This window comes from Tupaia chinensis, unplaced genomic scaffold (assembly GCF_000334495.1).
Source record: "Tupaia chinensis unplaced genomic scaffold, TupChi_1.0 Scaffold000252_1, whole genome shotgun sequence".
Taxonomy (NCBI): domain Eukaryota; kingdom Metazoa; phylum Chordata; class Mammalia; order Scandentia; family Tupaiidae; genus Tupaia; species Tupaia belangeri.
The window spans coordinates 6,258,389-6,271,434 of NW_006159732.1; the positions used below are offsets into that span (position 1 = coordinate 6,258,389).

At 39.2% G+C, this 13,046-nt stretch overlaps 1 protein-coding gene across 4 annotated transcripts in view; it reads right to left on the minus strand.

The window, feature by feature from the left end:
* Positions 1 to 13,046, minus strand: part of CRISP1 (cysteine rich secretory protein 1) — a 51,926-nt gene that overhangs the window by 26,792 nt on the left and 12,088 nt on the right. For all 4 annotated transcript variants that reach the window (XM_014588022.2, XM_014588023.2, XM_014588024.1 and 1 more), the window contains exon 3: positions 10,445 to 10,573. In XM_014588022.2, coding sequence (XP_014443508.1) covers positions 10,445 to 10,573 — 129 coding nt within the window. The remainder of the gene's footprint in view (positions 1 to 10,444; positions 10,574 to 13,046) is intronic.

Genomic DNA, 13,046 nt, shown 5'->3' on the forward strand with positions numbered 1-13,046 from the left:
TTCTACATCTGTGAAATGTAAGCTATAATTCTTACTTAATCTTACTTAAAGATTGGTTGGGGCCAGCAGTGGCTATGTCGCTGGACTCCCATGTAGTAGACTGCGGTTCACGTCCCCGACCCGATGGCTTAAAACTCACGCTGGGCTCATGTGCGTGCATGCCCAAGATCCCGAGAGGCAAATGGAGGAGAAGGGATTGCAGCGTGGCGCACGCACCCTATAGCAAAAACCTCTCAAAGTAAAAAAAAAAAAAGAAAAGAAAACCAGAAGGAAGAGAAATACACTTAAGGAATTTACTGAAAAATGTCTTAATAATAAGTGGACCTGTGTGGGTTCAGACCTGCCTTGTTCAAGAGCCAACTATAATTATGTGGTCAATTTGCTGCCTTGCTTGCTCGTCTCGTCAATCATAACTTCTTGTCATTTCCTGAGGGTAAATATAGGCTGGGTGAAGTTTTAGGACCCCTCTGTAGCTGCTTTGTTGAGATTTAAATAAAGCATATATATTAAAACCTAGGAGGGCCCAGTCACAGTGAAGGGCAGTTGAATCCTAAACCAGCGTGAACAGGCTGGCATGGTAGTGTTATCTGGGAGGTGAAGTGGAGGCATTAACTCTGACCTGGCAAGGTGGTGCTAACTGGGAGGCTACGGCAGAAGATTGTAACCGCAAGACTGTCAAATATACCTACCTCCTTCCTTCCCTCATCTTTCTTTCTGTTTTATTAAAAATAAAAAAATAACAAAAAATAAAAATAATAACAACTAAAAAAGGAAGGGAGCATACAATAAATTACTAGACCATATGACAGACTAGTACATAAATAAATAAATACATAAATAAAACAGAAAGCAAAACTAAAAACAAACAAACAAACAAACAAGAAACAAACCTGTGTAGAGGCCAGCAGGTGACATGGTAGTTAAAGCACTAGATTTCCACAGGGTCAACTGCAGTTTGAGTCCTGGACTTGGTGTCTTGAAAATCACACTGGGCATGTGTCCATGTGTGCTCAAAATCCTAAGAGAAGAATAGAGGAGAAAGGATTTTGGTGTGGCCATTCCCCCTGGGGAACGATTTCTCACTTTCCCTCTCTAATTCACCAATGTACTTACTTTATGGCAAAAATCTGAGAACAAAACAACAACCAAAACCAACCAAACAAACAAACACAATGCCTAGAGAAACACCTTGAAGTTTATCTGATCAAATTGTGCTTTACTACTCTAAGAAATGTAGAGAAGCTGCTACCGGTTCATTCTTTACAGGTATATTCTCTCATCCATTCATGATCAGGTAACAAACATTGTGAATGTGAAAAATATAGGTATTTTATTTTGTTTTATTTTACTGTAGGCATAGGATCCCTCTGTGTTGTGATCCTGCTGCTCAGCTTCCTGAGTAGCTAAGATTACAGCTACTGTAATCTTGTACCATCATGCCCAGCCTTTAGGGTTGGTTGAGAATGGAATCTGGGCCTCCCATGCGGCCTAAGCCTGCCAAGCAGCATGTGATACTTTAGCTGGACCTGTGACTAGTCTTTCATTCAAATGTTCTAAGTGATATTTTGCCTAACTTTCCCCAGGGTGACACGGACCAATGAAAAAATCATCCTGTTGGAGTGTTTCCATTACATATTTATGGCTATACAGTACAGGTGGTATATTAAAGTAATTAAACACATAAAAAGACAAACACAGAGACATCATGTTTATTATTCATTTTTGTGCCACGCATTATGCTAATGGTTGCAGATATAAATATAAAGAGTTCGATCTTGAAGAATTTAATATTTAATGAGGAGAGAAATTGCTCTTATCCTTTATTTATTTATTTTTTTGGGGGCTGGTTTTTACTATGGGATGTGTGGGCTCGCCAGAAAGACAGAGAGAGACAGAGAGATAGGAAGCGAGAAATCGCCCCCCATGGGGGATGGCCATGCTACAATCCCTTCTCCTCCATTCTCCTCTTGGGATCTTGGGCACGCATGCACACACGCCCGGCGTGAGTTTAACCGCTGGCTCTGGGACTTGAACCGCAGTCCACTACATGGGAGTCCAGTGACATAGCCATTACGCTAACTGCTGGTCCCATTGCTCTTAATCTTTAAACCAAAGACTGTCTATTTGTGGATGGAACATGCTAGAATTGTGGTCCCCAGATTTTTTAAAAATTTAATTTCTGGGCCCATTTCATGGAGATTCTGATTAAAGATATCTTTCTGGTACCAGAATTAGATTGAGATGTATTTGTCCCAAGCATCTATTTAAGAAGGTAATAGACTATGTCAACCATAACATTTTCTTAGTCGATATTACAACAGATTTCAGTAGTAATCTTGAGAGAAGAACCGCACCAACAAAGGAACAATCTGAAGAAAGCTACATGTGGACCAAACTTTGGGTGTGTGTAGGACTGATTGACTGGAGAGGTGTAGTCAGTGTACTTAGGGGAAACAATTAGCTGCAGGCTACATGCTACTCCCTGTACAGTCCTCCACCTCTCAGCTGAGTTTTTAGCAAATGGTACTAGCGATAGGTTTGCTATTGTTGTCATGGAAGAACACCTGTTTGTAACAGCTTCATCATGCCAGTTATTAAAATCTTAACAGGACTCAAGCTTGGTAAAAGTTCCCATTCACTTATTAAACTGGAGGATCTTAATGAATTGGCTAGATAAAAAGTCATTATTAGGCACAGTGGTTAAAGTCACTGGACTCCCGCATGGCCAACTGCAGTTTGAGTCCTGGACCTGGTGGCTTGCTTTCTCATTTTCTCTCTCTCGCTTTCTCTCTGTCCCTCTCTGGCCAAATTAAAATAAATAAATGCATAAGTAAAGTTCAATAAAATAATTCTTTAAAAGGAAAAAGGTCATTATTTCACCTTTCATTTCAGATGAGCCAACATCTGGGCAATTACATTTCAAGAGAAATATTACCTAATGAATGTTGCCATCTATCACATTTTGAAAATAACCTCCAAAATAGTGAACTTCCTTTTCTCTATGTGAAAAGTGGAACTTCTACATGCTGTTCCCTTTTTCAAGGGTGGTTTTGTGCCAATGTATAAAAGGGGAAACATTTAAATGAAAGAAATAGCCTGATTCTGATTTTTGGGGATTTGTGTATGGATGATATAAGATAGAGGGACTAATTACTTCAACATCGTCATATTTGGATCAACCGTTATGTGTTTTGTGTCATGTTAATTTGTTTTGAGGAGTCATCTATTGGATGACTAGTTAAACCTAGGTGACGACTAGTTAAGGCTAGTAACTAGGCAGGCTAGTCAACCACTAGTAACTAAGACTAGTAACCTGGAAGGCTACTAGCTAAGAACAGATTGAGGACTAGTTAAAAGTAGCTGGTGACTAGTTAAACCTGGCATGAATAGTTAAGGCTAGTACCTAGCCAGGCTACTAGTTAAGACCAAATATAGAACTAGTTAAGACTAGTAAGCAGAAAAACTACTAGTTAAGACTGACATGACACCTAGTTAGGACTGTTAGCAAGGCAGACAACTGGCTAAACCTTACCTGAGGACTTGATAAAATCAGTACAGATACTACTAGTTAGCACCAACCTGAGGACTAGTTAAAACTTGTTGATGACTTGCTAAGACTACTAAGCAGAAACACTTCTAGTTAAGAACTAGAGGACTGGTGGAGACTAGGAACCAGGCTGACTACTAGTTAAAACCCATTTGATGACTACTTGAATAGTAAACACATAATACTCATAAAGACCAACTAGATGACTAGTTAAACTCACTTGCTGTCTAGTTAATGTTAGAAACCAGGCAGACTATTAGTTAAGGCCATCTCTAGGACTAGTTAAAAATTAGTTGACTACTAGTTAAGACTAGTAATCAGGTCGACTACTAGTTAAACATGACAGCTAGTTAAGACCGGTTAACATTAGTGGACGACTAGTTAAGACTGGTTAACATTAGTGGACCACTAGTTAAGACTAGGAACCAGGTCAACTACTATTTAAATCTAAAAATACGACTAGTTAAGCCTGGTCAGCATTGGTTGATGATTAGTCAAGCCTAGTAACCAGGAAGACTACTAGGTAAAACTAACAAGAAGACTAGTTAAGGCTGGTTAACATTAGTTGATGACTAGTTAAGGCTAGTAACCAGGTGGACTACTAGTTAAATATAACAAGTTGGCTAGTTAAGGCTGGTTAACATTGATTGACAACTAGTTAAGGCTACTAACCAGGTCGACTACTAGTTAAATCTAACAAGACAGCTAGTTAAGTCTGGTTAACATTGGTTGACAACTACTTAAGGCTAGTAACCAGGTGGACCACTAGTTAAGTCTAACAAGACAACTAGTTAATGCTGGTTTGCATTAGTTGATGACTAGTTAAGGTTAGTAACCAGGTTGACTACTAGTTAAATCTAAAATGACAAGTTAAGACTGGTGAACATTAGACAGACAATGCCCCAAACAGGGTCAGTGTGCTCAAAGAGGTCTCCAGGTGCAAATCCAGAACCTTCCTCTGTGGGTCAGCCTTGCACAGCCTCACATTTTACCGAGTTCCTGGTCCTACCCTCTGAGGACTACCTCTACTGGTTTTAAAGTTCAATCATCCCTTTTACTATTGAAGTACAACTTGACCCTTGAACATGAGGGTTAGGAGCACCAACACTCTGCCCAATCGAAAATCCCAGTATAACTTTCCACTCCCCCAAGACAACTATTAAGAGTCTGCTGTTGACTAGAGGACTTACTAAGAATATAAATAGTTGATTAATACACATACTCACATATTATATATTGTATACTTTGATAATAAAATAAGCTAGAGAAAAATGTTCTTAAGAAAACCATAAGGAGGGCCAGCAGTTGGCATAATGGCTATGTTGCTGGACTCCCACATAGTCGACTGTGGTTTGAATCCCAGACCCGGTGGCTTAAAAAACTCACGCCAGGCACGTGTGCGTGCATGCCCAAGATCCCGAGAGGAGATTGGAGGAGAAGGGATTGCGGCGTGGCCATCTCCCCTGGGGGGTGATTTCTCGCTTTCTGTCTTTCTGTCTCTGTCTTTCTGGCGAGTGCACGCACCCTATAGCAAAAACCTCTCAACCAAAAGAAAAAAAAAGATTGGTTCGAAGAGTTTTTTTTTTTTTTCTTTAGACCAGAGAGGGACAGAGAGAGAGAAAGTGAGAAAGCAAGCAAGCCGCCGGGTACCAGCAGTTAGCGTAATGGCTATGTCGCTGGACTCCCACATAGTCGACCACGGTTCGCGTCCCGGACCCGGTGGCTTAAAAAACTCACGCCAGGCACGTGTGCGTGCATGCCCAAGATCCCGAGAGGAGATTGGAGGAGAAGGGATTGCGGTGTGACCATCCCCTCTCGGGGGTGATTTCTCACTTTCTGTCTCTCTGTCTCTCTCTGTCTGGCGAGTGCACACGCCCTATAGCGAAAAAAAACTCTCCGAAACAAAACAAAACAAAACAACAAAAAAAAAGAAAGAAAGCCACCAGGATTGCTCCATGTGGGAATCCAGCGTCCTTAACCACTATGCCACCTGCTGGCCTTAACCACCATGCCACCTGCTGGCCTCGGTTCAAAGAGTTTTAAGTAGATACTTTATGTAATATGTATTAACTGTGATCTGCAAAATCTCAGTGTGTGTTGAAAAAAAATAGCTTTTTAGAAGCAAGTATAGCATCATGCATCTTTATCTATAATTATAAATAATAATAATAATTAGCTAACACCACTGCCAGAATCTTCTAATCAATTTTTACTTTATTCTAACAGATACTATGAGGGAGATACTATTACTCTCCCTATATTTATTGGTGGGTAGGCCAAATCTGTGAATACAATCTCCCTAACACTGTCATCTTTGCACCCTATACATCCATTTTTTATTTTATTATTTTTTTTAGAGAGATTTTTGCTATAGGGCATGTGCACTCTCTGGAGAGACAAAGAGAGACAGAGAGACAGAAAATGAGAAAACACTACGTGGGGGAATGCCCACACTGCAATCTCTTCTCCTCCAATCTCCTCTACTGATTTTGGGGACATAGGTCCAAATGTCCAGCATTTTAAGCTGCTGGGTCCGGAACTGGAACCCTAGTCAACTGCGTGGGAGTGAATGACATAACCATTACACCATCTACTGATCCCTCGCTCTATACATCCATTTATGAAACTGATCTTGGGAGCAGCAGATGCCATAATGGTTACATTGCTGCACTCCCACATGGCCTACCATAGTTCAAGTCCTGGACTTGGCATCTTGAAACTCACACCCAGCACACACATGTGTGATTTCTCACTTTTTGTCTCTCTGTCTCTGGTAAGAGCACACACCCTATAGCAAAATTCTCTCTTAAAAATAAATAAATAAAAACAAGAAGAAACTGTTCTTGCATTTTTCACAGAGCATGTTACCAACAAAAGTCACACAGTTAGTTTTTACTATATGCTTTTATCTAAATTGTTCAAACATTCTTTAGAATTTAGAACTTTCAGATTTTTTTCTCTTTATAATATGTTTTATTTACATTTAATCATTCATACAATATGCTTTTCTGAGTATACTTGCAGTGCACGGCAATCTAGCCAAACATATCATATACATTATCTTTAACAGATAACTTTCCATTCTTGTGTGACATTTATATTTTCAACATTTTTCTTGCATGGAAATAAGTTTTCTATTATATGCACATGCTGCCATCTTGAGGTAGCTTTCTAGAATTACCTTTTAAGATGATAAATTTGCTAAACTGTGAGATGAATTAAATAACTCATCAGCTTACAATGAGCGAAAACATGTTTTTGCAGGTTTTAATTATTTTATGCAGGAAGAGAAGACATTATGGCATGGTTATGTGGAATGAAAGATCAGAGGTGACACAACAAATCTGGTCTATGCATAGAATCTCTGGGCAGTGGGGATGCCATTGCATTCACTAGAAAAACAATTTTAAACAACAACAGTGTTTTGTTTTAACATTGGCTAGAACTGCGACGAATCTGGTAAATCACAGCCAGTATCTGGTAGTGGAGAGAGTACTGGAACACTTACTCAGACCACTCTGAGGAAGCTATCTAACACATTACCTCTGACTAATATCAGTAAGATACTGCTTTTTTTCAATGAGATACCCCATGATAAAAACTCACAAGAGAGTATTTATGATTGTAACACAAAAGGTGCAAATTATGGCCTTAGCAAATGGTTCTATTTAATCAGGTCCTAATGCTACATGTACATGTACATTTTTTTTTTTTTTTTTAAGAAAACTTGGGGCCAGCAGTGGCATAGTGCTGAAGCACTGAATTCCCATGTGGCCAACCATGGTTTGGTTTGAGTCCTGGACCCAGCAGCTTGAAACTCATCCCAGACATGTCTCCACGTGTGCCAAAAAAGTCCTTAGAGAAGAATGGAGGAGAAGGGATTGCAGCCTGGCCATCCCCCGGGGAGTGATTTCTCACTTTCTGTCTTTCCAGTGAGTGCATGTGCTCTATAGCAAAAATCTCTAAAAAAGAAAAGAAAAGAAAAGAGTATTTCCACTTGGCAGTTGTATTTGACTCTTCAGTCCTGTTGTTTCTCTTTCTTTCTTTCTTTCTTTCTTTCTTTCTTTCTTTCTTTCTTTCTTTCTTTCTTTCTTTCTTTCTTTTTTTTTTTTTTTTTAAGAGGTTTTTGCTACAGGGCGCATGAGCTCACCAGAAAGACAGAAAGACAGAAAGAGACAGAGGGACAGAAAGCAAGAAATCACCCCTTAGGGGGGATGGTCACACCACAATCCCTTATCTTTCATTCTCCTCTCAGGATCTTGGGCATGCATGCACATGCACCTGATGTGTGTTTAAGCCACTGGGTCCAGGACTCAAACCACAGTCAACTACATGGGAGTCCAGTGACATAGCCATTATGCCAACTGCTGGTCCCAGTCCTATTATTTCTTAAATTTGTTGCTGCTCCTTCTATAAGTTGGCGCCATATTCTCTTTGAAATGTTACTTAGCTTTACTGTACACTTATCACTTGGTTGATATTTAATAACTTCGAACTTTAACATTTAAATATATATTTTACTTATATTCATCTTCCCTCTTGTTACAGTTTGGATAGTGACTTGTCCCCCAGAGTTTCAAATTTTGGAATTTAGTGCTGAAAGGTGGTGTTCCCTAGTGGGTGACGATCGATTCATGGTGAATGCATAATGCATAAATTAATGACGTTTCACAAGACCTAGTGAGTTTTAGCTCTTGTAAGAATAGATGGTTCTTGTGAGAGCTGGTTACTGTGGGAGAGAGGGTGAGCGAGCACATTTGGACTTTGTAGCCACCAAATTATGAACTGATAAATCTCTATTTCTTCATTAAACACTTAGTTCAGATATTTCTATTAGCACTGTAAGAACAGATAAAAACACCTCCACAGTAATTGGGTTTCTGAAATCAGAGACTCTATTTTTAATTTATTCTTAAACTTCATTCATACTTGTTAGCTATATCTATTTGCTGACCTGGCAACTAAGGACTTGAACTGGTTGTATAAGAAATGTTAAGGGGACCAGGAGTTGGCATAATGGCTATGTCACTGAACTACTATGTAGTTGACTGTGGTTTGATTCCTGGATCTGGTGGCTTAAACTCATGCCAGGTGCGTGTGCAGGCATGCCCAAAATCCTGAGTGGAGAGTGGATGAGAAGGGATTGAGGCATGGCCATACCCTGGGAGGTGATTTCTCATTTTCTGTCTGTCTCTCTGTCTTTCTGGAGAGTGCATGTGCCCTATAGCAAAAATCTCTCTCAAAAAAAAAAAAAAAAAAAAAAAAGAAAGAGAGAGAAATGCTAAGTTCTTAAAAGCAGGCTCCTTGAGCAGGCCAGCAGATGGCACAGTGGTTAAGGCGCTGGACTCCCACATGGCTCAACCCATGATTCAAGTCCTGGATCTGGAAGCTTGAAAATCGTGCCAGGTGCATGTGCATCTGTGCCCAAAGTCACTGGAGGAGAAGGGAGGAAAAGGCCATCTGTCCTGGGAGGTGGTTTCTCACTTTCCTTCTCACTATCTCTTTCTCTCTCTGGCAAGTACACAACCCTACATATAAATCTGAGTTCTAGTACTTATGATTTTGGATAAGCTACTTATGTTCCCCAGGCTCAGTTTAATAATGTGTGAAATGAAGATGACTGCATTGGGAATTTGATGAGTTAAGGTAATAAAGTCATAGAAGAATGCCTGTTGATAATAAGCCCTTATGCTGTCAGTGACCACTCACAATGCAAGAATGCTATGGAAGTATTGACTTTTTTTCTGTTCAAATAATATGTTGGACTTGAAGGTGGCCAAAGGGGGAAAAAAAAATGGAACCCATGTTCTATTCCCTTCTTTTCTCTTCTTTACATGTGTAACAGGAAGTTGTTCATTAGACACCCTCCAGAGCCTGTACTATGTTTAAACTTTGTTATTCCAGGACAATTCAGGTTCAAGGAAGCATGCTGAGGTTGCCCATGAACCTAGTAGCCAGGGAATGTGAGGCTCATCACCTCATACACCTGAGACTTTTCAAATCACTCTCATGATAGAGCACAGCAAGTTTAGAGTCGAAGAATAACTTCTCTAACCTTTTATGGAAAACACTGAAACTGAGGAATGAATTTTCCAATATTTGTTTACCTGAGAGTACTTAATGACTTAAAATCTGGACATCCTAGTGTTCATACAAGTGTCTTAGTCTCTGGGCTATGCCCAAGGAAGTTGGTTATGAAATTCCTGGATCACTTGCTAATCGAGTTTGTCTGTATGCACCGGCAGCGTCAGGATCATCTAGGAGCTTGTGGTGAGCTACATGAATCAGGGTATCAGAGAATGGGGCCCAGGAAATTGTGCTTTACCAAGTTCTTCAGGTGCTTCTTTCTTTCTTTTTCTTTCTTTCCTTTTTTTTTTTTTAAAAGAGATTTTTGCCTTAGGGTGTGTGCGCTTGGCGAAGAGAGACAGATGGCGAGAGGGAAAGTGAGAAATCACCCTCTGGGAGGATGGCCATGGCACAATCCCTTCTCTTCTAGTCTCCTCCTGGAATGTTGAAAATCATGTGCCCAGTGTGATTTTCAAGCCATTGGGTCTGGGGCCTGAACCGTGATAGGCCATGTGGGAGTCCAGCAATGTAACCATCATGCCATCTGCCAGCTCCCTTCAGGTGATTCTTAAGCACTAGAGTTTGAGAAGTTCTATCCTAGGGCACATAAGAATGAAACTAGACTATTTGATTTTACATTGAAATTTACTGACTCCATTACTGTGAGAAAGTTACTTACCTTTTCTGGGTCTCTCATTTTTCTTCTGCTATGTCAAAGGTTTCTAATGGCAATCACACTTTTAGCATAATGGAAGTACATAGAACCACTAAAAACTTAGTAAACCTCCTTTCTCTGATTGCATTGTTGCTATTGCTATTGCTTAGCCTTACCATCTTCTGCATGTCGCTGGCTGGTGGATCTACTCCTCTCCTCAGGTCGTTGTGTAAATTCGTGATTTCTTCTTGGATACTTACCAATCTAGTGACAAGTTTATTATAGGCTGTTCTAGATGATTTTGCCTACCCAGAAAATTATTAGTTGTTACTTTATGTAAGTGGTATTTGTCTCATACATATTATTCACACAGCTATAGGCAATGTGATTTTATCATTTATATTGAGTAAAGAGATCTATAGCATTATTGACTTTATGATATATCAGTATATTAGATTTTATTTCTTCAGCACTAGTTTTGAAGATTTTACAATATCAGGCCAGCAGTACCCTAATCTTCGGTATGCTGGTTATTCTGTGATTATGGTTTTTCAAATGTAAGATTCAGACTTTGGGCTATGTTGAAGCACTTTTTATTGGGCAATAAGAAATTCAGTGGAAGATGGCTTTAAATCACACTTTTTACTGACTGATATCTCTTTCTTCACTCATTCTTCATACCTCCCATACCTCAAGTTTTTTCTTGAGGTAGCCACTTTTATCATAGAAGCCACGGACACCTGAATCCTAGTCTAGTGGTTGCATCTGGGAGAACACAAACTAAGAATCATCGAGTATAAAGGCCCAACTATTGTCAACTCAGATTCTGTGTCTTTTTCTTGTTTATATGAGACAATAACAATGTTTGCAAGTGTATGTGTAAGAAAGTAAAAAATAGAATTGAGACCTAAACTCTAATCTAGAATTTGTGACTGATCTTTTGTCTTTCATTCTGCAACTAAGAAGAGAAATAAAGGGCCAAATTTCTTGGGTTAGTATTAATTGCTATGAAGATGCAATAGAGCATCTTCTCTTTTGTACATAATATTTAACATGTATTTTGTACTTTTTTTAAAAAAAAAAGTGTGGCAAAACAAATGTAGTATAATTGGATAGTATCTATTTTTCCTTAACTACTGCAGAACTTTCAGCATAGTTTTTAATGGGATAGGATGCAGCCCCATATTTAGCTCAAATATGGAAGTAATTATGTGTCAATTATTTTTATACTAAAAGTTTCAGGGTATGGGGATAAAGAGCATAAATATGGACTCCAGAAGACTCTCCTAGAAGCCATCTCTCTGGGCATAATTTTCTTGAAAGCATATTCCTGTTACGTCATTTTCTTCCCAGAGTGCAAGCCTGCTGGTCTAGACCAGAGGAGAGTTGGGAACTCTCAAGAACCCATATACTATTTGCAGATTACAACTCTTCCGTGACTCTGAAAATCTCCCTTCCAATGAAACTTATGGTGTTGGCCTCTGCTGCCTTGCCTTTGAATATTGAACCTCCTACAGTAGTTTTTTTGTTTTCTGTCACATTCTCTAATTCATGGGAACTGGATCACCTGAAACAAGTCTATCTTCTCCATTCAGAGTTTTACAGTCAACTCAACATCTGCATGAATGTCTCCAACCTTCTGATGTCTCCGGTTCTTGAAATCTTCCCCACTTTGATGGTCACCATCTATACTTCAAAATTGTCACAAGATACCACACTTCCCATTAACTGGTTGATCATTTGCCTTCCTGACCACCATTTCTTGTTTTACCAAGTTGCTACAGTCAACCAAGACTGTTCTTCAAGAAAATATAATATAATAATATAATAAATATAATATATAGTATAGTCTTGTCTTCTAACTCATTCTGTATTTTCTCTACTATCGCTTGTTGTTTTCATCCTTGTTCTCAAAATCCATCTAGAAATGCCCCACCAGGAATACCCTAAACTCTAGTTGGGATAAATCTAACAATTCCCCTGTCTGCCCTGTCAGTGAGTATTGCCAGAACATTATCCTCTAAAATGACACATACTGGTATCACCTACAATAAGTATGACTGATCTCAAATCATCCTTTAATTCTGCTCACAAATTCTATTCAATTATCTGGTTAACTCACCCTGTCCCTCTAACTTCTGTACTCTTCTCTATGAACATCTACCTTTTCTCAATTGTTATATATCCTATTTCTCTCAGTAAAGAGGAGCTATCAAAGGGGAGTAGCTATATCTTCCCTTACCTAATTGACCAATACACGTGTATTAGTCCTCATTCTTTCCTTCTGTTTCATGGAGCTAGAGAATAGGTCACTCTTTCTAAGACTTGACTCTCCATCAGTGTTAGTCTAGTCTTTTCTACCTTTCTCCAAATTTTGCATTATTCACTTTTTCTTTTTTTTTTTCATTTTCAAAATCTTCAACCACTTTCTTTTACTCTTTCTCCTTCATTCATTCTAATGGTGGTTATTTATAACCATTCTGCTCCTATCTCAACACAAACACCTCTTTATTTACCCCACTTTCCCATTCAACTATTGCTCTGTCTCTGAATGTACTCTCTCCCTCTAGCAAAATTCCTGAATACATTGTCCATTCTGTCTGCCTACAATTGTCCACTATCTAAGTAACATAGTCCTGCATTCACTTCCACCTCATTATTCCGAAAAATTAGTAGTTCTATAACAAATGTAACTCTTACCCATATCCCCACTTCGATATTAGGCACTGTCTGGAGAAATGTTTGTCATGATGGGAAGAGAGTGCTTCTGTTATCTTA